Source organism: Orbicella faveolata, unplaced genomic scaffold (assembly GCF_042242905.1).
Source record: "Orbicella faveolata isolate gen_17 unplaced genomic scaffold, um_ofav_v1 contig_13, whole genome shotgun sequence".
Taxonomy (NCBI): domain Eukaryota; kingdom Metazoa; phylum Cnidaria; class Anthozoa; order Scleractinia; family Merulinidae; genus Orbicella; species Orbicella faveolata.
The window spans coordinates 11,982,486-12,007,592 of NW_028301540.1; the positions used below are offsets into that span (position 1 = coordinate 11,982,486).

The 25,107-nt window shown below is 38.5% G+C and overlaps 1 protein-coding gene across 2 annotated transcripts; it reads left to right on the forward strand.

The window, feature by feature from the left end:
- Positions 1 to 25,107, forward strand: LOC110064768 (V-type proton ATPase 116 kDa subunit a 1-like). Of its 2 annotated transcripts, XM_089285778.1 has the most exons (24): positions 1 to 222; positions 320 to 340; positions 597 to 675; positions 3,445 to 3,542; positions 3,843 to 3,971; positions 4,946 to 4,999; positions 6,209 to 6,333; positions 7,803 to 8,012; positions 8,707 to 8,800; positions 9,878 to 9,955; positions 11,146 to 11,431; positions 12,609 to 12,745; positions 13,355 to 13,506; positions 17,831 to 17,930; positions 18,462 to 18,580; positions 18,862 to 18,907; positions 20,137 to 20,220; positions 20,858 to 20,944; positions 21,081 to 21,188; positions 21,787 to 21,927; positions 22,537 to 22,654; positions 23,442 to 23,543; positions 24,037 to 24,106; positions 24,255 to 25,107. In XM_089285778.1, the coding sequence occupies exons 1-24, from the start codon at positions 79 to 81 to the stop codon at positions 24,346 to 24,348; spliced, it is 2,676 nt and encodes an 891-aa protein (XP_089141904.1). In that variant the 5' UTR covers positions 1 to 78; the 3' UTR covers positions 24,349 to 25,107. The 2 variants fall into 2 exon arrangements, with proteins under 2 accessions (XP_089141904.1, XP_089141905.1); XM_089285779.1 differs by lacking the exon at positions 4,946 to 4,999 and having other exon boundaries at positions 2 to 222.

A 25,107-nucleotide genomic window follows, 5' to 3' on the forward strand; every position in this document is an offset into this window, starting at 1 on the left:
ATTTACTACTCTCGAACAATCAATCGACTGCATCGAGTCACATGAGTCGAGTGTGAGGTTCATTAGCATGCCAGTTGCATGCGTCGCTGTTTTTCGCCAAATAAATACCTTTCCTTCTTTGCAAAGATGTCTTCCCTCTTCAGATCGGAGGAAATGACATTGGCTCAACTCTTTCTTCAAGCTGAGGCAGCTTATTCTTGTGTCAGCGAACTCGGAGAGTTGGTAAGCAAGATCGAAAACCGACTTGGAAACCAATTGCTACTTTAAGACAAGTTTGTTTCTGAAACAATTTGTTGTCTTCTCTCTCCTTCGCTATTAGGGCCTTGTGCAATTTCGTGATGTAAGTATTACATTTTTGTCTTTTCGTATTTCCTTCGGTTCTCGTCAGCTTAGCTAGTCCGCTTGAATTTATGAAGTTAACAGCAAAAGGTAAGTTTATGACTCAAACTTGTCTCTTCAAACAACGATGCTCTGAGACCTGCCGTTGTGCTAGCGTTTATTGTCTGAACAATCTGGGAATAACTAAGCAAAAAAGTGAAATTTCTGACGCGATACCTAACACCTGACATATGGTAACTGATGTTTTCTTTCATCAGCTGAATCCAGACGTGAATGCTTTTCAGCGCAAATTTGTTAATGATGTCAGGCGATGTGAAGAGATGGAAAGAAAACTAAGTAAGCTCATTGTAAAGCGTGATATGTATTTGGTAAAAGAGTATTAATGATGTTTATATGATAAAAGAGTATAAAGGATGTTTTTAGCCCTTTTAGCATGAAGCGTGGCCATGCTCCTGAACCAGTAGCCTGCGAGCAGTCGTGTAGGCTAGTGAACCCCATTTTACATTAAAGGCAAAGAATACACATTTGCATGTAACAGTAGTTTTGCAGGCTTGTCACAACTTTTTAATTACCAAGAGATTGTCCTTCCTTAATCTGGTCTTTAATCTGGCCCTTTTCACTCCAACTGAATCGCAGATAACTTGAAGAAAGTTGCCACTAGAATAAAATCTTAGTGCTAGCAACACTTTGGTCAACCGTAAGCAGCATGTGAACCATCGTGCCTTGCAATCTTTCGTATGTAGTTCCTGCCATGTTTAAATACTAAAAAGAAAACAAGAAGCTCCATCACCTCATGTATAGCCCGCAGCTATTACATGGTGTCAGAAGTAAACCAAAAACCTTGGAAACATGGCTTTAAGCAGCATCAAATGCCTGGTTATGCAGTGGGAAGGCGACAACCCAAAAGAAAACTGGCGGCGTTTCAAGCAACATGTTGAGCTGATGTTTACAGGACCTCTCAAATCCAGGACAGAAGAAGAGAAGTGCAGCTCATTGCTTATCTGGGTCAGTCAGAAAGGAAGGGATATCTACAACATGTGGTCTGACATCTCCGAAAATGGCCGTAAGAAATTAGGAACATACTATGAACGTTTTGAGAATCATGTAAGTCCCAAAGCAAATCCTGTTTTTGCCAGGTTCAAATTCCACAGTTGAGTCCAAGACTCATTCAGAAACAGAGGAGAAATTCGTTATGGCACTACAAATCCTAGCCCAAGATCGCAATTTCAAAGACCCAGAAGAAATGATAAGAGACTGAATAGTCTTCGGAACAAACTCACTCTAAGTCAGAGAAAAGTTGAACTCAAAGGGAGCCAAGCTAACGCTGGATAAAGCTGTAGAGATTGCAAGGTCACACGAGTCCTCTCAGGCCCAACTCACAGCCATGGCAGCTGAAACCACAGATGGTTCCATACACTTAGTACAGAGACGGAACAAAGAGAAAGGGACACAGGATACCCAGCACCAAAACCACCCTCCACCAAATCAGCTGTCTCCATCTTTCAAGCCTCCAAGGGGAATGAAAACTTGCAGGAACTGGGGTTGCCCTCACAATGCATCAGCCAAATGTCCAGCACGTGGCCAGACATGCCTCTACTGTAAATTAAACCACTAATTTGCAGAAGTCTGTCCATCCAAGGCCCGCAGGCAACGGATTCACGCTATAGAAGATTCAGGAGGTTCTGCAGCTCCAACATCCTTCGAATCCATTGTTTTTGAATCAGTCACCATAGCAAATTTAACATATGGGAAACCAGAGTCTAGTGCAGATGAAGTATTTGTATCCATTCAAGTAAACCTGGTACAGAGAGATAACAGGAAGACCACACTAAGAGCCAAGCTTGACACTGGGGCCCAGGGCAAGATACTACCAGCTTTTCCAATAAGAGATGTACCCACATCAAGTGGACAACAATGGTAAACTCTAACCCAATGCACTGTTGTCGTCGAATGTTGTGCTCACCGTCTACGGAGGCTCGCAAATTAAACACCAAGGCATAGTCACCATACCCTGCACTTATGAGCACACTCGCACCCTTTTACGTCACTGACATCCCAGGTCCTGCAATCATTGGCCTACCAACCTCCACTGACCTGAATCTGCCACAGTTCAATTGTGCTATACAGAAACAACATCCCCAAACTAACAGTCATGGATGCCCAAAGGACAAGACTCTTGAGCAAGTCAAGGAAACCATCCTGATAAGAGACAAACAAGATCTGATTACACAATACCCTGAGTGTTTTAATGGCATCCAGAAGTTTCAAGGAGAGTAGCACATTACAGTCCCCAACCACAATGTTCCACCAGTGATTTATCCTCCACAACACATGCCAAAAGCAAATAAGAAGCTCTATTGCCTCCTGTTTAGCTCGCATTTATTACATTTAGTATATATGCTAATCAAGGGGAAGGTAGTCCTGAAAAGGACTGTTGCTGGTGACTGATTTTTTGACAGTTTCAAGCCAGAGAGAGTGATGAAACAAACTTTGGGCAAAAATGGTGATGACGGAGTGACATTGCTGAACATCATCAACTGACAAAGCACAGATTTGACTGTGACTCTACTCGATGCTTGACCTACAGAACAAACTTACTATTTTCAGTAACTGACTCTGGAAAGCTGGCACAACAACTTGGAACAAATGCCTCTTAACAGATGTCAACAACTACCAGAACCTTAGCTTACAGATGACTTATTCACCACATTTAAATGAAACCAATCAATGGACCTCAAACGGAATGCCTTAATATGACTAACAGTGGAGGGTTTAAAACTTAGTGGAACTGACCAATGACTGTCAACAAACTTTTTACTAATAATAGTCAAGATTTAACAGCCAACACTGTCACAGCTAAACTGGCCAATCTATTTCAACAGACCAGCCTTATAACACTGTCAACTGACAAACACTTTTCGCTTCAACTCTGAAGATCACCCCCACCTAGCTGGTTGTCAAAATGTCAGCCACCCACAATGTTTTCTGCAGAACTACCTTGACTGATCACATTATTCCAACTCTTGGCTAGTAGGCTATAAATTTCTGCTCATATTATGTTTTTACAATGTGCATACTGTACTCATGATATGCCAATTTTGATAGGGTTTCTAGACAAGGAAATTGAAAAGGCTGATATTCATGTCAGGGATGTTGAAGAAAATCCAGAAGCTCCCCAGCCACGAGAAATGATTGACCTTGAGGTTGGTATATAGGGAATAATGCATGGGTGCACACAGATATGGAATTTCTCTTTAAGTGTAAGTGTTGACACCTCAATATCTCACGGGTGAGAAACATGTAATTATACTGTATGTGTGATGATAGACCTACGTGCTGTACATGTATGCATGTTACTAGACTAAAATCATTCCTATTTGCTTAGTTGTATATTTGTATTGCATATATATATGGGAAGCCTTTAGTAAGTAACATCTTATTAAGTGTTTGTACAATGTAAGCACATTTAGTTGTTTACAATTGCACTTGTTTTTATCTTTTAGGCTGAGTTTGAGCAGCTTGAACATGAAATGAAAGACAGCAATACAAATTATGAAACCCTTATGACAAGCGTTTTGGAGCTGCATGAACTCAAACATATACTGAGCAAGACACGTATTTTCTTTGAGGAGGTAAACCTCAACTTTGACTTGACAACTCTAGTATTTATCATGGATACTGCAGTTATCATGGCAGATTGAAATTATTCTGTCAGTATTTCCAAACTTCAAATGTCTACCTTCATACAGTATGTAAGTTGTTTTTTATTTGGCTCAGGACTACTGCGGTAGATGTTTCACAATGTACATGAATTCATAAGAGCTAAACTTTAAAACAACGCTAGTTTTAAGGGCGTTCGCGCAAAAATTTTCCAGCCGATAGATTTTTAAATTTTTACTGCAGTGAGATGATGAGTTACTTGTGTCAGAAATGCAAAAAAAATTGTGGGTCACCAACTTCGTTTCAGAAATAAAGCGTGTGGGAAACTACCCTGATTTTGAAAAATTGCCGTACGTAATTCAGCATGGTTAAAGATATCGTAGGTGAGTCAACGGAGGCAAATGATCTTAGCCATATTTTGTAGAAGTGAGTCTGTTGCGTTAATAATTCCAAATGTTACCAGTGTTTTCACAGCACTTAACCCTTCAAGACGCATTTGAAATGGTCGCACAGATAAACAAAGAGCTAAAAAGAACAGAATTTGATGGTGCATTTTGCAAAAAATTCTAACTTCTAATTGATAGATTTTCTTCAATTTTTCGCTTAACATAGAAAATCAGTAGAGAAAATGATCCATCAAAAAAAAAATAGGGGTCACCAAACGTCCAAGATTGTTAAATGCGGGCAAAGCTATAGCAATGGCCATCTGCCCTGTCATTGTTCATTGTATTACTTAGCACACATGCTCATGCATGACGTGGCATGTGAATTTGCATGCGCAGTAAGGATGCACAGAAACAATTAGCGTGAACGTCCTTAAATTAGAAACTCTCTTTTCAACCACCTGTATATCAAGTCTGCGCCAGGCCAAGTGTTCCATACCTCCAAAGCTAATTCTGGTTTCCACTGCGTGAAACAACCAGAAGTATTTCTATTCCCTCCTAAGGTTACCCCAACATTTGATTCCTTGGGACCCATTTATGCCTGTGGGAGGAGAGAGGTGAGTACTGTTAGCTCTTCTTTCTATGTATTCCCACATGAAGCCTGCTTGAAGGCTAAGGTATATGTATTGTGGGAGTAAAGTATCTTGCTCAAGAACACAATGGAACTACCCTGGCCAGGGCTTGAATGCAGACCTCTTGATCTAGAGTCACATGTCCTAACCACGAGGCCATGGCGTCTCCCATTTTTTCCTCTTGACACTTAAATTATTCAATGAAATACAGTCAAACCTTTGGTTGCGACCACCTCTCCTCAGCTATCAGTTGTCTAAAATACAGAAGTTTCCAAGTCAAATCACTATATTTTGAACCTCTTGTAAGCAACCACCTCTCATAAGCGACCACAACCACGTTTAGAGCTAAAAGTTTGAAATTTTCTTTTGTTTTTAACGTCCTGTAAATGACCACTTAACAGATAATAGAGCAGAAATTGGATAATAAGGTGTTTTATTATATGGCTGTGTCTCACAAGGACTGGGAACTACCGAATTCATGAATTTGATTGGCTGAAATCGATATTGACCGCGGTCTAGATTTTCCCATCTAGACCGGCATCTGGACTGGTTTCATTTTGCGTTAGCAGTAGCAAACTAAAATTAAAAAATGTTCAGTTTTCTTTTATTTTCTTCTCAATCATTTATGGAAGTGGCAAAAAACCTGATGACAAAAAAAAAAACAAACAAACAAAAAGGAAAGAGGACAAGCAAACTTTGGCAGGTTTAAGTTAAGCTCATTTCTGTTTGCAAGCAAAAGGTCAGCAAACCGGTTACATTAAACGAATTAAAGTTTTTCTTCTTTGGTCGTGTGTACAGACCTCGGTCAAGATTCTCCCATACAGACCTCCTGCTTGGTTAATAAGAGCTAAGTAACATTATTGCATTCCTGGGTAATACAAGAGATGGAAATGTCTCCATGGGAAGTTCAGGATAGTTTTCTTGAAATTGCCTTTTCACATGAATAAGACATTTAACTTAATTACAGTGTATGGGATAAGTCTCTGCAGTTTTGGTATGCTAATGAGGTGAATTTTTGACCCAAATATGGTGTAAGCTCTCGTAAGCGACCACCTCCTGTAAGCGACCACCTACATGTAAGCATGACATTTTGGGCGGTTGCTTAGTTGGGAAGTTTGACTGTATAACACATTGTTAAGAGAAACCTTATGTTGTGAAACTGTTCACAGTTTTTCATTTGGTGACTTTGACTAGGTTGATCTACTTGTACATGAGCTTAATCAACATGAGATCTGTGAACCACAAGGAGCTGATGAGACGCAACCGCTCTTGGGAGGTGAGCCAAGACTGGGTGCTACAGCAGCAACAACTCAACTGGGGTATGTTTTCAAGTTTCACCTCTTTTAGAAGTGACCCAAATTCCTTGAATGCTAATCAGAGACTGACATGAGTGATTGATTATTCTCAGACTTGAAAGTTACAATCATAATTATTGTTATGTGCACTTGCAAATTGGAAAAAAGGGTGTCAGAGAAAACTTTGCACCAGTCAAGCACTTTATTTCAGAAAAGAATCAAACACATTTGCATTCACATTTAGCAATGTGTTGTTGACTGACATTACATGGCAAGTTTTATTTGTATTTTAGTTTGTCATCTTTTTGTGTTAGAACGCATTTCTAATTGCATAATGCATAAAAATTCAAGATCTGTGAATCTATCTAACTATCTATCTATCTATCTATCTATCTATCTATCGGGGGACACCAGTTTGTCCCACCAAACAAATTCTTCAGGGGCAAATGATGTCATGTCCATGTTCGTCCATGTGCTTTCTTTCGACTGTTGCACAATATTGTGGACCAGTTTCGAGTGTCGAGGAAGCTTATTGTAGACTGTAGTGGATACTGAAGTTGTTTAAAGTTCGAAGTCAGTGTTTATGGCATTTAAAAACCTTGTAGACATGTCGTCACGAAATGTGTACGACTGTTTGAGGCAGCTTAGTGAAGACTGTAGCAGATAAGTTGTTTATTTAAGTTTGAAGTCAGAGTTAATGGCATTTAAAAACCTTGCAGACATGTCTTCACAAAATGTGTACGACTTTTCGTACAAACAGAAAGCTGTAGTTTGGCTGCGTGTTGTGTACCCTCTTCTCTTTGCCTGAAACCAATGCTGCTTTCTGCTGAGTAAATCAAAGGAGGAAATGAGTTTCACTTCACTGCCTAGATTTCTGTGCGTAAACTATGTAACGTAAACCCAATGAAAGTGTTTACATAGGATATGAGTTCAACTCCCACGGGGTTACTTTGGTACACGAACATGTCCTCCGTTTCATTGTGTCAGAAGTGAAAATGTCCTGGAGCTGTTACCCCAAAGCCAAGGCGATTCAAAGTCGTGTTCGTAAACAAAATAATTGTCCTAGTTTTGGTACTAAGAGCACGTCGTCTTGCATACCGACGGAACAAACATGGTTGGTGTCGATTTAGACGGTCAGTATAAAACATGCACTGTGGACTGCGGACTGCAGACTACGGACTACAGACTGGGTATAAAACACAGATTTATGTATAATATTACACAATACATGTATAAATGAGAACAAATCCTCTCGTCTGCACGTGCTTTGCGATCAATTCATTTGTTTTTGCCCTTGCTGAAGGGAGACCAATTTCACGCCTACCTAACAGCTCAGGCACAAAATGCTTTCCCTATAATTTTTGTTTTTTTAACATACCAAGCCTACCAAAACTCAAATGCACTCTTTAATCTATGATTACTACTAGTATTATATATATCTGTAGAATTACTTAGTAACAGTCTTTTCTGCATAATATACATATACCTCATAGATTTGTGGCAGGAGTGATTGTTCGTGAAAGAGTGCCCTCATTTGAGCGTCTTCTGTGGCGTGCCTGCCGTGGTAATGTGTTCTTAAAGCAGGCGGAGATTGAGACTCCACTTGAAGACCCAAGCACTGGTGACCAAGTCAATAAGTGCGTCTTCATTATTTTCTTTCAAGGAGATCAGCTCAAAAGCAGGGTGGAGAAGATTTGTGAGGGGTAAGAAAGATTTGCATTGAAGTTTTGTTTGCCTCAGTGTTGGTACATGTACATGTTGTATCTGTGGGTTACTTTGACTTTAAGATTTGGATTTTAGATTTTGGTTTTGATTTCTGAGTGAATGCTTTCCTGCAATCAGTTGGAAAAATTATTCCAGGTTTGATTCATGGACAAATACAATGTATTTTCGAGGTTTGGTTTCTGAGATCATGTTTTATGTTTTGTTAATTCTATAGCTTTACATTGACCTTTACATTCCAAAAACTCACTGCCCATGATCAAGTGTCATCCTCAAATAAGAGTTGCAAATGACAGCTGAACACTGCACTCAACAGAGCACAACAACAGTAAAACTACAACTGTAAACAACAATGTGTAAATATTAAAAATAACTTGAGCTCTAAACTGACTCTACGTTGCTTTTTTAAAAACAGTTGTAACTTAATATGTGAAAAAAACGTGGTGAGTTTTTAGTATGCACTACCCTCAAATGAATTGTAAGTATAACCCCCACCCTCACCCCCCCCCCCCCCACCCCTGCCAAGTAAGTCCCACATCAACCTATGAGAAATTTGAAAATAAGTGCAGTGGTGCCTTTTCAAATCAATATGTGATGCAGTAGTTGCTTTAATTTATGAAATGTTAAAATGAAGATTACTACAGATTTCTCATGTGCACCATATTTCTTTTCTAGATATCGTGCTGTACTTTATCCCTGTCCAGACACTGCCACAAAAAGGCAGGAAATGGCTATTGGAGTAAATACAAGCATTGAGGATATTCAAACAGTGAGTGGTTTGTGCTAGATACAAACCTTATAACCCAGCTGCACTTAAATAGTAGCTTAACAGGTAAAAGGTAAGGTGGAGTCTGTACATACGAGCCAAGTGGCCCATCAGGCTGGTGCTTATCCCAGCTTCAGTAGTGTGAAGTGACTAAGAATACTTGTGCTCCCCCCTGAATGGGATATGCCAGTCCATCGCAGGGTTACCCCCCCCCCCCCCCGCAGCATTAAGTTCGCGGGTACCCAGTTGTACACCTGGGTGGAGAGAGGCACTGTGGGAGGAAAAACAGTATCTTGCTCAAGAGCAGGACAATGTCCCCAGCCAGGGCTCAAACCACGATCCGGAGTTGAGTGCGCTAACCATGGCCATGAGGCCACAGTTCTCCCATTAATATGATATGACCACCTTGCTTTCTATTACTAACAGTCATATTTTTTCCTCTTCACACTTAAATTATTCAATGAAATGTAGCACATATTGTTAAGGGTAGTCTTAAAACATGTGTTGTTAAACTATGCATAGTTTTTCATTTGGTGGATTTAATCACTGTGTAGGCTGATCTACTTGCACACCTACATGAGTATATAATCAACAACAGATTCATTAATCACACAAGGAGCTGGTGATATGCAGCTGCTCTTAGTAGATGATTGCACAAATACTGTAGTAACTTAGCAGTGTTTTATTGTGCACAGAATAGCATATTGAATGGGATATTCTACCACTGTGCGACTGAAAGAAATTTGAATGTGAAGGTAAATTAATCAACATGACACAAGTTTGGGACAAAGAAAAATTCTGAGTCCCCGACAGGAATCGAACCCATGACCTCCCGACACCGGGTGAGTGCCCGCCCAGTGTCGGGAGGTCATGGGTTCGACTCCTGTCGGGGACTCAGAATTTTTCTTTGTCCCGCACTCATGTCATGTTGATTAACTCACCTTCACATTTCAATACCAAGCTTAAAATTCACCATCTTTATCAACTTATCACTACTCTTGAAAGAAATTTATTATAATATTCAATTGAATAGTGATCAAAACAATACTTCATTCTACTGATTCTTTCCGATTTTCATAGGTACTGAATGAAACACGTGTCCATCGTCATCAGTTGTTGGTGACTGTAGCCAAGAACATTAAACAGTGGTTCATCAAGGTAATCAATAATTAACAATAGTCACAGATTGAAAAAAAACAAACAAACAAACCAGAAGAGATTGCAATTTGTGGGCATTGAGAAGTACATTGTAGGATACAGTCAACTCACTGCTAACACACAGCTTTTCAATAACTCCCCCAAGTGTCTACTTTCTTATAGTGGATCAACCCTCCCTGTGTGTAGCTGAAACTATGGACACCTATTTATCAGTGGAATCAGCTTATCAATGGACTTCTCCTAACTGCATGATCACTTTGTCACAGTCCCAGTTACACATGAGTACTTTCTCTTACAGTCAATTTAATTGCACCTACTTAGCTTGAAGTGGTAACCAATGGTCCTTCAAACATCATGGGTCTCCCAAGATTTTGGTTAAATTTCTCAGTTCTCGCTGTCTCGTTTTTTTTTTTAGCAGTTACATGATGTGCATCTCGCCGTCTCAGTGTTCCTTTTTTTTTTTCACTAAGCTGTTTCAGAGTCTAGATTTTTTGCAAGGGTAAGAAAGTCCAGAAGTCCTGATTTGTTTGTTTGGTTCAACAAGTACATCACTAAATGGACTAGGTTGGGTGCCTGGACATCCAGGAGCTTCCACTGTTGGCAGCCAGCTCCTAGATTGAGACTGCTCACCCAGCCATGAGCCCCCATGTGGAAGGGGAGACGGGCACCTGTCAGTCACACTAAATTAACAGTGGAATGGGGGAGGAGGGACACTTGAAGATGTGCTCTTGTGCAAAACAATGTTCACTGTAAATGCTGTCGCTGTGAAGGCTGCCAACACATCTCAGTCCAAGAGCACACAGAATCCTGGTACATGCACATATCAAAACACCGCTGACTACCACAGGAATGCTGGTGCTCTTTGTTGCTAACTCCTTTAAATTACATGTAACTGCATTTTATAAATGATGCCTGAATGTCTTAGAGTCTAAATGTCTCGCGGTTGCTTTTAAAACACTTTGAAGTCTTGGTCTCGTAATTTAAAAAGCCAGAATCCATCTTGCAAAGTCTCGCATTTACCACTTACCACCCATGACAGTTTTATTTTGTCACACATTTATGATCTGCTCAAACGATGTTTTAGTCTTTTGTCGCTTAAAGTACATTTTTCAATGACACAAACATTATGCAGCAGGTGTACTTGTAGCTATATTTTAACAGAGCATGACTTCTTTTTCTCAATATTAAAGGTAAAAAAGATCAAGGCCATTTATCACACCATGAACATGTTCAACCTGGACGTGACTCAGAAATGTCTTATTGCTGAGTGTTGGTGCCCAGTTAGTGACTTGGATAAGATTCAGCAGGCACTGCGGCGTGGCACGGAGCGCAGCAGGGCTGCTATACCGTCCATTCTGAATCGCATGTCAACAGACGAAGAACCACCAACCTTTAACAGGACAAACAAGTTTACACAGGGGTTTCAAGCTATTGTAGATGCCTATGGAGTGGCCAACTACCAAGAGGTTAATCCAGGTATTTTGCATTGTATTTGTTATTTAATGTACATGATCCTCATCAGTTGAATTGTATGTACTAAGAATTACATGTACCATCCAATATCATTATCTCCATGGGTATGTAAATTTTAGCCATACAGTCAACTCCTGATAACTCGAACCTTCAAGGGAAATTGAAAAAAGTTTGAGTTATGCGGAGTTCGAGTTATCAGGAGTTGAGAACAAATGAACGGAAATAAGGATAAAAGGGTGTTCAATGTTTTTCTATTCATGCAGTGTACATTTTAAGCAAATTTAATTGCAGGATAGAGAAGTTGAGTGAAAATAAAACAATACATCTCTAAATTACTCTATAAATCAGAAGGTAACATAATGTGAAAAATGTAACAAAGGAAAGCAGCAGGGAGAAGTCCAGGAACTGTGAACTGTACAGGTTTTTTCACACAGCTGCTTCAAAATAAATTTAATGTTTTGGACAACAGTACACTATTTGTTTTGACTGTGACCTGAAGGGAAATGGAAATTGCTTCGAGTTAATTAGCGGGAGGTTTGAGTTATCAAGGGTTCAAGTTACAGAGGGTAAAATTAAAGTAAATGTATGATGGAAATCCAGGGGAAATTGATTTTGGTTCGAGTTAGCGCGAGGTTTGAGTTAGTGAGGGTTTGAGTTATAGGGAGTCGACTGTATTTTCTTTTTCTGCCCTTAGTGGAGTGGTGAGTGTGAAATGCAAGACTTTGCAAGAACGCAAGACTAGCCTTTTTCTTTGCAAGCCCAAGACATTTTGACTTTGCACAAGAGAAAACAAACAAATGATCAAGATGTTCTTAGCCTTGCAAAAGATTAAAACTCTGAGAGAATTTTGCAAAAAAAAAATTCAAGACTGCGAGATGCACATAACTGCTAAAAAAGCGAGTTTTTGAAAGATCGTTCATTCATAGTCACCTGTCAAGTGAAAATTTCTTTCAAGTGTACTTCTTGATCATAGTTTGGCTTAATAACCATTTTTCTCTGTCTAATTACCTGTTGTGTCATAATTTTTGTGAAAAAAATCCATTGACATGTTTATTTCCTAGTCCGCCTTTATTCAAATTTAAATCCTAAAGTTCTGCATGTGTCTGTTACCAGTAATTGTATGCAAGTACAACTGTATTTAGGACTGACTTCAAGTTGTTCTGTCATTTCTTTCCACCAGCTCTGTTCACTATCATCACTTTTCCATTCCTGTTTGCGGTCATGTTTGGTGACTGTGGTCATGGGTTAATCATGTTTCTGTTTGCATTGTGGTTGGTGCTTAAAGAAAAGAAACTGGAGAATTACAAAGGAGGAGAGGTAATTATGGTTGCATACCTTGACCTCAAGAGAACAATGCAATTTTTAAATGTAGATTAAGCCTGAATTCAAAAACAAATTTATACCACAACATGCATATATTGACTGCTGCTAAAATTAATGAACTTGAAGAGAAGCCAAATGCAGTTTCATAGATTATTACAGACTGGCCTACCTAGACTAGCACTTAGCTATTCACAAGCCAGGCCAATTGTAACATTGTAAGCTTACAGATGAAAATAAGATTGTTGTTGTTGTAAGCTAGTTGTTGTTGCAGTACACTTCAACATAGCTGTAAACGTGTGATGGCTGGTTTTCAATATTTGTGCACCCAACAGGCTGAATTATTAGATTGCCTTTAAGTTGACAGTCTACAAATTTCAATCAGTTTGCCTGTTCAGATACAAGCATTTCTGCATGTTTATAGCATTCTCAAAATTTCAATGAATGTGCTAAAACATAAACTAAATCTAAATTAAGATAAAAATGTGTAATTTTGCTTATAATTGTTTTTCATTGCATGTATAATTTTTTGTACAGTTTTCTGTTATTGCTACTATATTATATAAAATTGAGATCCAAAAATATTTACTATTTCTCACATGTCAGATGTTTGAGACCGTATTTGCTGGCCGCTATATAATTCTGTTGATGGGACTGTTTTCAATCTATACTGGCCTTATATACAATGACTGCTTTTCAAAGTCATTCAACATCTTTGGCACTGCATGGGATCTTAGTGTAGATTGGGATGGCATCAGGTATGTTCAAATAAATAATTTACCACATTTTCTTGATTTGTCACCCCTGGCATTCATTTCAAACTTTGTATTGCATTGGAGACCCGCATTTATTGCAGACTCCTGTTTATTTGAGCCTCAATGTTTAGCACTGCACATAAATCTACCTTCCTGCTCAGCTTATTACTTTTTGTAGAATATATAATGCTTGAAGAGCTTATTGGAAACCCAGCATTATATGAAAACAAAGGCACGCAAGGCGTGCAAGAGTTATTTTTTTGTGCACTAAACGTCTCTGAGATAGGAGCACTCATGGAACTGTTTACAGTAATGATGTGGTTAATTTGACCAGTGTTTTTGGTTGCAATGTACAGCAAGAAAGAAACTGGGAATTTATGATGTACATACAATGTTACATCGGTAATGGTAAGATAACTAAATAGAAAGCCATAAAGTGTTTGACTGAACAAATTACAGTAATCTGACACGTCTCCAGATTAATGTAGATACCATCTTATTTTCTAACAGGCAATTTGATTCATTCTTTGATACAACCCACACTGTGATTGGTGTGACACGCGCACATGCATAACTCCCTCACTCACCGATCACATAACCCCTCCGAACCCCCAAGAGGAATTTTTGCTCAAAAATACTCAAGTTAAGAAAACATTTCGCATTTTATACGAGTTGTAAGTTTACCCTTTTTACACAACACAATGCAATAACACTTTCTTCACCGAAAATAGAAAGAGAAAAAAACTCTCTGACACGTTGAAAATCTGTTTTAATTAAATTGCACTTTAACTTGGTGCCACGCAGTCTTCAAAGAACATTTGAACAGTTTTCGTACTTTTTACCTTTAAAAATATCGGACTGAAAAGAATGTCATAAAATACCCATCCAATAAAAATATTTAACTGCTACTGCAGAGACGTAAACACTGTCCAGAAATGAAAGCGTCTTTTCTGTTTAATATCCTGGGAATAAGAGCCGATACCTTGTCAGCTCCAATTGAATTTACTCCCATATAAAAAATAAAAGTGTTAAGTTACCATTTGTAGCTAAAAATAGAAAACATCTCGTGGGAACAAGTGGTGACGATTCGTCAGCTCTATTATAATTGAATTTACTCCCTTGTGAAAAACAAGAGTGTCAAATTACCCATTGTAACTGAAAAATAAAAATATATCGTTATATTTGCATGCAACAAGAACAAAACAATCGTTACCTGCACTTACTATTGTAAACGTTAGAACTATTTCAAATCTAAATAGTCTCATCTCCTCTAAAACATGTCCTAAGAACTAGAAGCGACGATTTGTGACCTCTAATTGAATTCACTCCTTGTGAAAAACAAAGTATCAAGTTACCTATGTTACTAAAAATAAAAATACCTCATGCCATTTGCATACTATTAACTCATGAACTGTTTCAAAACTCAAGGCTCATCTCGGTCATAACTAGCCACCATTACACTAAGGATTATGCACTCTAAAACAACACAATGTATGTATGTAACTGTCACCCTCCGCTCCAAACCGGACTAAAAATCACAAACCGGCAACATACATGTCAGTCTTTATTTTTCAGTTACCAAAGTCCTTGTGTTTAATACAATAAAACGCTCAGGACTTCACATACCTCACTTAAGTTATCTTAAACAAAAGTAATTTCCTTTTTCTTCAACTACAATTCGTGTTGGTTATTAATGTGAATAAGCGAAAACCCTGATAACATTGAAGAGAAAAGATTTAGTTTCATTAAAACGTATCTTTGCATTCCAGTAGTAAACAAGAACCATTATAATTGTAAAATCATCGCAGAATAATATCTTTTTGTTCTGTTGACCAAATTAATCATCGTCTCTTCGCTTTTCACATTGAAACTTATCAATGGATACTGAAATTAACGACACGCCTGGAACACTCATTACGAACTCTGCAGTAATATTTAGGTTTCAATACAACACGCCAACGATTTGAACCTGGTCACAACCTCTTCACATTCCCAGTAGTGCATTCTGCTCCCCCCCCCCCCCCCAAAATACAATTGATCCTATCATAGAAACCACATCAACTTGGTTTTCATTCGCATCTTAAACATAGTAGTAGTTACTGTGATTATCAGTTGAGTAAGGCGGGACAAAAGTTTGGTCACCAAGTTTTATTGTAAAAATCTTGATGTTGTCACGAGCAACTGGCTCCGTATCCATTGGTAACTTGTCGGCCTTTGATGTCATTGGCAGCAAAGCGCGTGAAATTGTAGGCAACGTGACAGGCGATCAACAGCTGTTGATATTGTTACCAATGGAAACGAGGTAAGTTGCCCGTGACAACACCATAATTATTTTTAAGGCCAAAACTTTGTAACCAAACTTCCCTCGTGCCTTACTCAACTGATAATCGTAGTATCTAATGGGAAAAGCTCACCCCTCATCACATGCTCGTAGTTATATGCCAAACACTATGTTTCTTTGACTGATTATCCAGTTGCAAATGATTATCAAACCCGCCCACAAAATCCTCAGCCTAACCCACAGAAAATGTTGAAGTACGCCCAATGTATGAATACTTCCTCCTCTTTTATAGAAGAATAAATATCATAATGGCCATTCTGAACTGTATCGGGATCAAATCTTCTCACATACCAGTTACCTTTACAACAAGAAATTTGATTGGCTGTTTATAGTAGATCCAATGTGATTGGTGTGACATATGTACATACATCTCTCACTCACTCTGTGACTCATCCATTGACCCGTCCATAACATACACCGACGTGCCAACTAAAAGGTATCTTTTTTACAAAAAAGAACTCAAAAATACTTTCCTTATGTAATTCTCCCTCCATAAAGCTAAATCGATTGACATATAAAAAGGTTCAACTGAACATACTAAAGTAATCTGATACGTCTCCAGATTAATGTAGATATCATCTAATTTTCTAACAGGCAATTTGATTCGTTCTTTGATACAACCCACACTGTGATTGGTGTGACACGAGCACATGCATAACTCACTCTCTCACCGATCACATAGCCCTTCCAACCCCTAAGGGGAATTTTTGCTCAAAAATACTCAAGAGAACTTTTCGCATTTTAGACGAGTCGTAAGTTTACCCTTTTTACACAACACAACGCAACAACACTACTTCACCAAAAATAGAAAGAAAGAAAAAAAACCTCTCTGACACGAAAGTCTGATTTAATTAAATGCACTTTAACTTGACGCCACGCAGTCTTCAAAGAACATTTGAACAGTTTTGATACTTTTTACCTTTAAAATATCAGACTAAAATGAATGTCATCAAATAAAACTATTAAACTGCTACTGCAGAGACTTAAAAACACTCTAGAAATGAAAGCTTCTTTTTTTGTTTAATATCCTGGGAACAATAGCCGATAACTTGTAAGCTCTAATTGAATTTACTCCCACATGAAAAACAAAAGTGTCGAGTTACCATTTGTAACTAAAAATAGCAAACATCTCGTGGGAACAAGTGGTGACGATTCGTCAGCTCTAATTGAATTTATTCCCTTGTGAAAAACAAGAGTGTCAAATTACCCATTGTAACTAAAAAATAAAAATATATCGTTATATTTGCATGCAACAAGAACAAAACAATCATTACCTGCACTTACTATTGTAAACGTTAGAAATGCTTTGAATCTAAATAGTCTCGTCTCCTCTAAAACATGTCCTAAGAACTACAAGCGACGATTCGTGACCTCTGATTGAATTAACTCCTTGTGAAAAACAAAAGTATCAAGTTACCCTTTGTAATTAAAAATAAAAATATCTCGTGCCATTTGCCTACTACTAAGTCATGAACTGCTTCAAAACTCAAGACTCATCTCGTTCATAACTAGCCACCATTACACTGAAAATTATGCACTCTAAAACAACCCAATGTACGTATGTAACTGTGACACTCCCCTCCAAACCGGACTAAAAATCACAAACCGGCAACATACACGTCACTATTTAGTTTTCAATTACCAAAGTCCTTGTGTTTATACATACCTTGTGTTTCTCACATACCATTTACCATTACAACAAGACATTTGATTGGCTGTTCATAGTAGATCCAATCTGATTGGTGTGACATACATACATCTCTCGCTCACTCACTGACTCACTGACTCACTGACTCACCCATTGACCCATCCATAACATACCCAATGTGCCGACTAAGAAGTATTTTTTTTTACAAAAAAATAGCTCAAAAAATGGTACCAGTTGTAAGTGGCAGGCAAGCCACAGGCTTAAGTGACAAGCTTAAGTCCTCAAGGTTTTAAATTATTTTTTAGTTTCAGTGGCTTATAAAATTATTGTTCTTTCAGTAAAAAGACGCTTGACTCATATGGTAATACATCCAAAGCAATCTTGCTGGACCCAAAGAAGACATACCGAGGGATACCTTACTTCTTTGGTATTGATCCAGTAAGTTCCTTTGTTATGCTATATGTACATGATTATGGGAGATGATGTCAGTCTAATACACAGACTGTGGACTGCAGACCATGTCAATGACCATGACTGTGATATAAGACACAGACTGTGGCAGTATAAAACGTGGACTATACCAATTCAAGAAAACAGACTCTAAACTGATGGACTGGTTACAGACAAAAAAGAAAACCTAGGTATTAAATGCAGTCCAAAAATAACTTACAGATTGCATGCACATGTATGTAAGTGCTGAGTGCGTAAAACCAGGCAACCTGAGATGTACACTCAGTGTATTCTAACACAGGATGCTTCTGCACAGATCAAGGGAGACTGGAAATTCACAGTGAAAACAAGCTGATCGTGGCAATAATTTGATCCAGTGACTACACTGTATTTGTAGGTGAAATTTGTGGAATCATGTTATTTAGTAGCACTGAAAGGCATTACTGGTAGGAGTAAAGCAGAGGACAGTGATATGCTAATTTCTTGACAAATGTCTTGCTTTGTCTGTTTCTTTCCCAGATTTGGCAAGAAGCTGTGAACAAGCTTACATTCACCAACTCTTTCAAAATGAAGATGTCTATCGTGCTTGGTGTTACACATATGATGTTTGGTGTTTGTCTGAGTTTCTTCAATCACAGGTGAATACACTCCTCTACATTTATCATTAGTAGACTCATTACTATTAACAGTACAGTACCAATAACTTCGTTCTTCCAGGAGCTACAGTGTATGCTAGCTGTATAACTTAAGCAAAAATGATATCTCTGTAATACATTTGACTGTGTACAGGTAACTTAGACCTCAAGCATGTCACTTTCATGAAGTTCTCCATAAGCACTGGCAAAAAATCACAAAAATCCGAAAAATTGCCAACCAGCTAAGTCCTGAGTGTGCTAATAATGGTGATGTATTGTTTCAGACACTTCAAGAAGCCTCTTGATATTGTAGCTGAGTTTATACCTCAGGTATGTGTTGTTGGTATCCAATATTCTGCAGAATTTGTTCCACTTAACATCAAAGCCTTGGCCTGAATGTTATAAAGAGTCTTGTGTTTGGTGAAAATTTTGCTTGACTTGGATTTCTACACAAGTAAATCAATACAGGGCATTTTGTTAATTAAACATTACCAGACTGAAGTTATTGAGAAACAGTGAAACTTTTCTTGTTTAGAAGCTGACTGAGCTATTTTATGTTCTTACTTTGAACGGTGTTCTACAAAGCAGTGTTTTTTGTCTTGGCATTCAGCTGGCTATTATTATCTCAACAGTGGTCCCATGTTCAGTAGTTTAGTTCATTTAAATAGAACATGTGGCACAATGAAATTTCAACAGATCATGCGGTCAAGTGTTGATCAATACTCTCAATTGAGAGATTGATACCCTTGATCAACATGTCAATCAATACTCGATCGACATTCCAATCGATACTCAGTCGACACTCTATCAACACTTGATCAAAAGTCAGTCGATAGTCGGCCGAGTGTTGACTGACTCATGAATCGATTGAAAATTAGTTGACTCTCGGCTGACTGTTGACCGAGATGTTGATCGAGTGTCGATCAAGTATCAGCCGAGGTGTCAATGGAGTATCAATTGAGGGTATCGATCGAGGGTATTGATTGAGGGTACATTGTATTGATCGATACACACAATCCATTTAGACAAAGATTCAAAACCTTGAGACAAGTCCTGCTTATATGTACAGTACAGTGGGTGTACCTGCAGTCATGGCATTGATGGGCTCATTTACAGCTATTGCAGGGATTCCTTGTGCTTTGCAGTTGTCAGCAGATCAGCAAGAGAGTGTGTTACAAACACGTAATGGCAACATGACAATATGTCGCTACTGTGAGTCCAAATAACACTCCAGTTAGCGTAAGTAGCGTTCAAGTTGACTAGACCTCAATATCACTGACTTGAAGGTGGTCAGCTCTCAGTAATTATTTGGGTTAATGAAATTACCAGGCTTTAATTTCAAAACCGCTCTTAAGTTGTGTGTAAAACCGTGATGATCAATCATGTCTTTTAAGTGCCATTTCTTCATTTTGCCATTTTGTGTTTTAAAGCAGAAACTGTATTTTTCCTGGTCACTTCACTCTCTCAATCTAACAAAAGAAGGGACTGCTTCTGCAGTCTTTCAGTGTTTCTTATGTAAGCATAGATTTATCTCTCAGTACCTTGTTCCTTTCTTTCAGGTTCTGTTTTTGCTCTGCATCTTTGGTTACCTGGGCATTTTGATCTTCTACAAGTGGATTACTATCAATGTCAATTCATCAAATGTAAGTGTACATGGAGCTGTCCATGTTATAATCCATTTCCATCCTTACTCTAATGAATGATTAGTAGCTAATGGTACCCATTTATCCCCTGCCCCCCCCCCCCCCCCCAACCCCTCCTCGGGGTACAGGTACTCCAGCTAGCTAGCTTGAACCCAGAGGTCTCAACATGGAATCCAATGCACTCAAACAGTGGGAAATTTCTGCCCTTAACATGTACAGTATGTTCCTTCATAGCCTTCTTCACATGCCTATGAATTAATTATCTAGCAGCATAGGCACACAATAGGTGTAGATTGCCTTTGCGCACATTATGCGTTGCTCTACCATTTGCACGCTCTACGTGCCTATGAAGCTGAGAGCATGGGCATGCAATGAGTACAGTGTGCTAAGAGGTGTAGCTCTTTGCACACATTGTGTCTCTGCATACATGTAGCTGTCAATGTATTGGGTGCATTCCATCAATTATTTGGCAGCATAAGAATTTGCTAGGTACAATGAGTTATGTAGCTTTATGTGCCTCTGATTAATGCTAGAATACTGTGCAAATTATCTTGTTCTGCTTCTCAAAGTCATACTAAATAGAGATGAAAATATAACTTTCAGTTGATTTAAACATTAATTTTGCTTTTTATTTCAGCAACCTAGTTTGCTGTTGGCACTCATCAACATGTTCCTCCAGTTCGGAAACTCCATTCATCCCTCTCACTTGCTTTACACAGGACAGGTAAGCAACAATATTCTTACTTTGCATGTTCTTCTGTATTCAAATTATTTGCTATTGAGTGAAATTTATACCGAGTTCAGAGACCCCAAGAAACTTTGATTTTTGCAACCGTCTTTTGTCCCTGTTTTCTCAACAGGATATCATACAGCCATTGCTTGTAGTGATAGCAGTGTTGTGTGTACCGTGGATGCTCTTACTGAAACCTTTCTACCTCCGACACCAACACAACATGAAAAAGCGAGGGGTAAGAGGAGTGCTTGGTCAGTCGTTGACATTATACTTTTGGTTGTTAGGTTATCCTATACTTGTGACTGCCGTTCATAGTACGAAAGTGTGAAATTTTATGGTCATTTACTGAAGAAATGTTGGCTACATAAAAGGGTTCATTCCTTAGCATTGTAGACCATATTTCAATTTGTACCAAACCCTTGCATAATTGACCAATTATTTTGATTGGCCAATCAAATATCTGGCTCAACACCAATTATGGTTGAAATCATAAAAACGTTTTTTGCCTAGAAATAGTATGATGAACTAAACTAACCAAAAAACCTTTACTGTACTTTGTTATGCATTGCAATCCAACCCACCCTTGCCAAAGTAGACGTAGTGCTGTTAGTAATACATGTTAATGCATGCAGTTCTATGCAATATCAGTAACCACTCCAAGAAAGGTCACTGGAAATCCCTAGGGAGTAGGGGTCTGAAAAGCCAAACGTTTTGAAGCTACAAGTGACTTTTTTGGGGGAGAGGGGTGTGGGGGGTTTATCAAAAACCTTCTGTCGGAGGCATAGATAAGATGTTGTGGAACAACACAATACTGAGTGACAAGGTTAATTTAGGGTTTTCAGAGACTAAGATCAAACAGCTCTGGACCTGCTTTGGTTTCTGTGCACACTGGAGATGCTGAGCAGGGATGCAGTGAAGTGATCTATTGTGACAGCGAAATACAGCACGACCAACATGACGATGTTCATGAAGAGGTAGGGATGCTGTTTAAGGTGACATTTATTTACAACGATGTTCTGATTAGATTTAGGCCATGCCCATTGATACAGTAAACAGGAAAGGGGAAAGTCATGTGGTAAGTGAATGTTTCAAACTGCTTTGGCTACACATGCAGCTACAGATATACTATCAATCCATAGAGGCAGGTCTTTTAAGCTTAAGAGATGGAGATTATCTAGATCTGGAAAACTATCGATAAATCAATTAAGCCATACTCTAAGTCTTAAAGAACAGCAACTGGGTGAAGTTAAAACGATTAGGCTACTTGCTCTTAGTTTCTGTTAGTTTTGATATTCGAGTAGGAACATCATTCCTCACCATCCAACCATCAGTCTGGGTTAGAAAACTTGTTACTATAGATATGAAGCACAGAGAGAGAGAGAATACCAGGATCTTCAGGTCGTCAGAGTATAAATGAATAATGATGAAAACATTATTGGCTAGCATCGTAGGCGCGCATTGCGTCTAAAAGGGTTAATATGAAGTTTTAGCCCCTAGCACGCATTGCGGACGTATAATGACGGGTAACATTTTGCATTACAACTCTGTCTTATTTCTGTTTTTCTTAATTTCCTTTCTCCTAGTTTGATTTTGGTGAAGTATTTGTACACCAGGCAATCCATACTATTGAGTACTGCCTTGGTTGTATCTCCAACACAGCTTCTTACTTGCGATTGTGGGCACTAAGTCTGGCTCATGCAGGTGAGGAAAGGAAGTCTGGATGGAAATTGCTTTTCTTTTGGCCATTCAACAAAGATCTCTCACACTGTATGATATGAGAAAATAACCATTGTAGTATTAATGGATTAGGATGTTCACCTGCTTTAAAGCACATCAGAAGAACGTACAATGTGCATTTCTGCACTTGTGACCTCTTTGGTGTCCTCTGAATACGGGACGTTAACTTTGACTTCTTGATTTGTTTCCATGTTTCATTATTTTTGGTCGGAACGCGCAGACGTGTTGATCAGAACTTTGTGTCATAAAAGAGTGTAGTAATACCAGTAATTATTCATGGGAAAGTTGTGAAAAGACAAGGTTAAAAATGGATTTAAGACTGGCAGGGTTTTAAAAATTGTTCTAATTTTTATTCTTAAATATGTTTAACCAAATTTAATCTTATTCGAGTACTTTGAGTAAGCAGAGAAATAAAAGATATAAACAATGATACTGAGGGACGTTGCGAGAATGTAATTAAAACCGCGATCGTGCAAGTACTAGGTATATCTTTAAAGGAAACTACGTCACGGTTTACGTATCTTGAAAAGCTTAGCCTAAATTTTTCAAGGTTGTCGTTTGCAATCCGTGTTAATCTTCTCCATCCTTAACCATCCTTGTTCCGTTATGGTCTATTATTATCTCTCTGGTGTTTTTCGATCTTAGTAAACTACTCTTTTCGAGTTTCCTTCAATTTAAAGTTAATTTTGTGCATGGCCAAAATGACGTCACATACCGTGACTGAGCTTGCCTCAGTTTGTTCTTGTCGCAGAGTTGTCTGACGTGTTATGGACCATGGCGCTTCACGATGGTTTTAAATTTACTGGTGTGCTTGGTGTCGTGGCTTGCTTTGCTCTGTTTGCATTCTGGGCAGGTGAGCGTCTAGTTTTACCTTACTTTTGAACCTTTACCCTGGTTTAGTATTTCGCTGTAACTTCTGCAAACAGTTAGAGAAAAGTCGCAGCTAAACAGACTAATAGTCCGAACTAGCAGGCATTCAGCTAAACACAACTAACAGCCCAACCGAAAGCTCAGCGGGCAGTTGTACTGTTACAGAATGATCTTGTGTCCAAAATGGGGACATAAAAAGCTACTGGGAATAGAACGAACCCTTTCTGTAACCGCCTCAGTTACCAGTCGGACCCCTAGAGGGCGATTAATTTAATGATCTTTTACTGACAAATCATCTGTGTTCACTTTCTCGCTGCTGTAGCACAACGATTATTCTGTGGAAACTATTTGCTTTGTCCTCATGTGTGAGGTGTCCCAGAACCGTGACTAAGTCTCCTTCTTGCGCAGTGTTCCACATTATAGGTTTAACCGTCGTCCAAACACTAAACTAAAACACTGTCAACTTGGTATTTCAGTGGAAACGGTTGTCATCCTGTTGATCATGGAAGGTCTCTCCGCTTTCTTACATGCTCTTCGACTCCATTGGTAAGTTCCTCTTTTCTTTTGAAACAGACATTATAAATTTTGAAGTGGTTTTATTCTCCTTTTTTCACTCTGTCAAAGCCCGCACTTTTGTATGGAATGTTGATTGGATGATTTTATATATTCATAATCGTTTGTTGTTTGTGTGTAGGGTCGAGTTCCAGAACAAGTTTTATCACGGAACGGGATACAAGTTTCAGCCTTTTTCTTTCAAGTTAATTTTCACTAGTCAGCTTGAGGAATAGTTTAATCAAGACAGACTAGGCTTCAAGCTCGTTCCCAAGGATTTTTCGTTTAGAAATTGCCAAAAAGCCCTGGGAACGAGCATGGACAAACTTCTCGAAACGTCGGTTTTTGCTTTGAGTTGATAGGTTTCTCCACTTTGCAACAGAATTTTAAAAAAGTCAAGACAGCTGTCACAAGTAATTTTTTGTGTCAGAAGTGGCAAGAATTTTTATAGACTAGTACAATTTTTAGAGTGTTAAAGAAAATGTATTACAAAATTGGTGGTAAGTTATTTAAACACGGCTATTTTTAACAGTAAGCCGTGTCACAAACAAAATTTGTACAGGCTACATACAAGGCTGTTTAAAAAGAAAATTAAAAAATAAAATGCGAATAAGCAAATTAAAATAAGTTTTGTTTTAAAATTTATGTGAGAGTAGCACAATTACTGCAAAATCACAAGACCTAGTAAGGTGTTAGGGACATAGTTTCACGGAAAATGTTTATATTTGGGTCTTCTATGCGTTTAGAAAATTATCAGTGGACCCCGCGTTTCAACAAACAATGTCGCAATATATATCACTGAGTAACTCTCTTTTCTCCGATCAATGTAGCACTCTTCTGTCCAGTGTATGTTTATTTGTTATGAGCACATGATAAAACCTGGGCTTTCTGAAAAAGGTTATTGTTTACTTCACTTGTAGTTAACTGTTATATTAATTATTTAACGTGGAACAAACTTTTATCTGCATACGACCATTAAAAAGTGGTTCACCTGA

Excerpts from the sequence above, each read along its gene's own strand:
- LOC110064768 (XM_089285778.1), top strand. The coding sequence starts at position 79 with ATGCGTCGCTGTTTTTCGCCAAATAAATACCTTTCCTTCTTTGCAAAG. Across the intron at positions 3,543-3,842 it reads GAGAAATGATTGACCTTGAG|GCTGAGTTTGAGCAGCTTGA; the intron begins GTTGGTATATAG and ends TTTATCTTTTAG. Across the intron at positions 24,107-24,254 it reads CATGCTCTTCGACTCCATTG|GGTCGAGTTCCAGAACAAGT; the intron begins GTAAGTTCCTCT and ends GTTTGTGTGTAG.